This window comes from Octodon degus, unplaced genomic scaffold, assembly GCF_000260255.1.
Source record: "Octodon degus isolate 3935 unplaced genomic scaffold, OctDeg1.0 scaffold00195, whole genome shotgun sequence".
Lineage (NCBI taxonomy): Eukaryota > Metazoa > Chordata > Mammalia > Rodentia > Octodontidae > Octodon > Octodon degus.
Window position 1 is genome coordinate 1252970 of NW_004524771.1, and position 810 is coordinate 1253779.

At 61.7% G+C, this 810-nt stretch overlaps 1 protein-coding gene across 1 annotated transcript in view; it reads left to right on the forward strand.

Annotated features, from left to right (window-relative positions):
• The first annotated feature begins 460 nt into the window (after positions 1-460).
• Positions 461-810, forward strand: part of Pla2g10 (phospholipase A2 group X) — a 16712-nt gene continuing 16362 nt past the window's right edge. Inside the window, exon 1 of the mRNA XM_023704392.1 lies at positions 461-552. Coding sequence (XP_023560160.1) covers positions 462-552 — 91 coding nt within the window. The 5' untranslated portion in view covers position 461. The remainder of the gene's footprint in view (positions 553-810) is intronic.

Below are 810 nucleotides of genomic sequence, written 5' to 3' on the forward strand. Positions count from 1 at the left end.
TGAAGTAAAATTTTAAACTTTTGAAAAGGCGGGGTGCGGAGTGCGGGCTGCGGGGATGTAGCTCAGAGGGAAGACCCTAGATCCCGCAGGTTACCAGTGGCAGGGAGGCGGCAGCGGACGGTTAGTTCAGTACTGCCCCTCCCCCATCCTCCATGCCTCCCAAGACACAGATGGGTAGGTGCTGCGCACTGCAGGTAACATCAGCAGAGCCCCTTTCTGCTCAGTGTCTGCACGGACGCATCCCACTCTGCCTCAGCGCCCGGCCGGCCTCCGGAGCCCACATGGAATCAAGGTGCAGAAGTGTGGAGGAAGCTCCACTAAGCCCCAGGTGCCCGCCCCCGCTGGCTCCGCCCGGCCCACCTCCCGGGGAAGGTGAGGCCCAGGGCGGAGCCCGAAGGGGGTGTTGGCCCGGCTCGGGATTAAACTGGCCGGCCGGACAGTTCCACACTTGCCACCCAGCAATGGGTCCGCTAAATCCGTTCCCACCCAGAATGCTGCCACTCTTTCTGCTGCTGCTGCTGCTGCCAGGGCCTGGACCCGAAGCCAGCGAGGGTGAGTATGGAGCTGGCTCCCTCGGACCTCCGCAGACTCCCCTGTCTTCTGGTGCACAACCACTCATCTTTTTCCAGGCACCCAGAAACGCTGTGCCCTAGTCCTCTCCCGGCTCTGTCACCCACTCACCTCACCCGGGCTCTCAGACCTAGCCTTGTCACTCCCTGGGCATACTTGCCATTGCTTGTAATCCTCCAACCCAGAGCAGCTCGCACTCCTCTGACCATCCAGCTTCCTGTCTGTAGAGTCCAAGTAGAC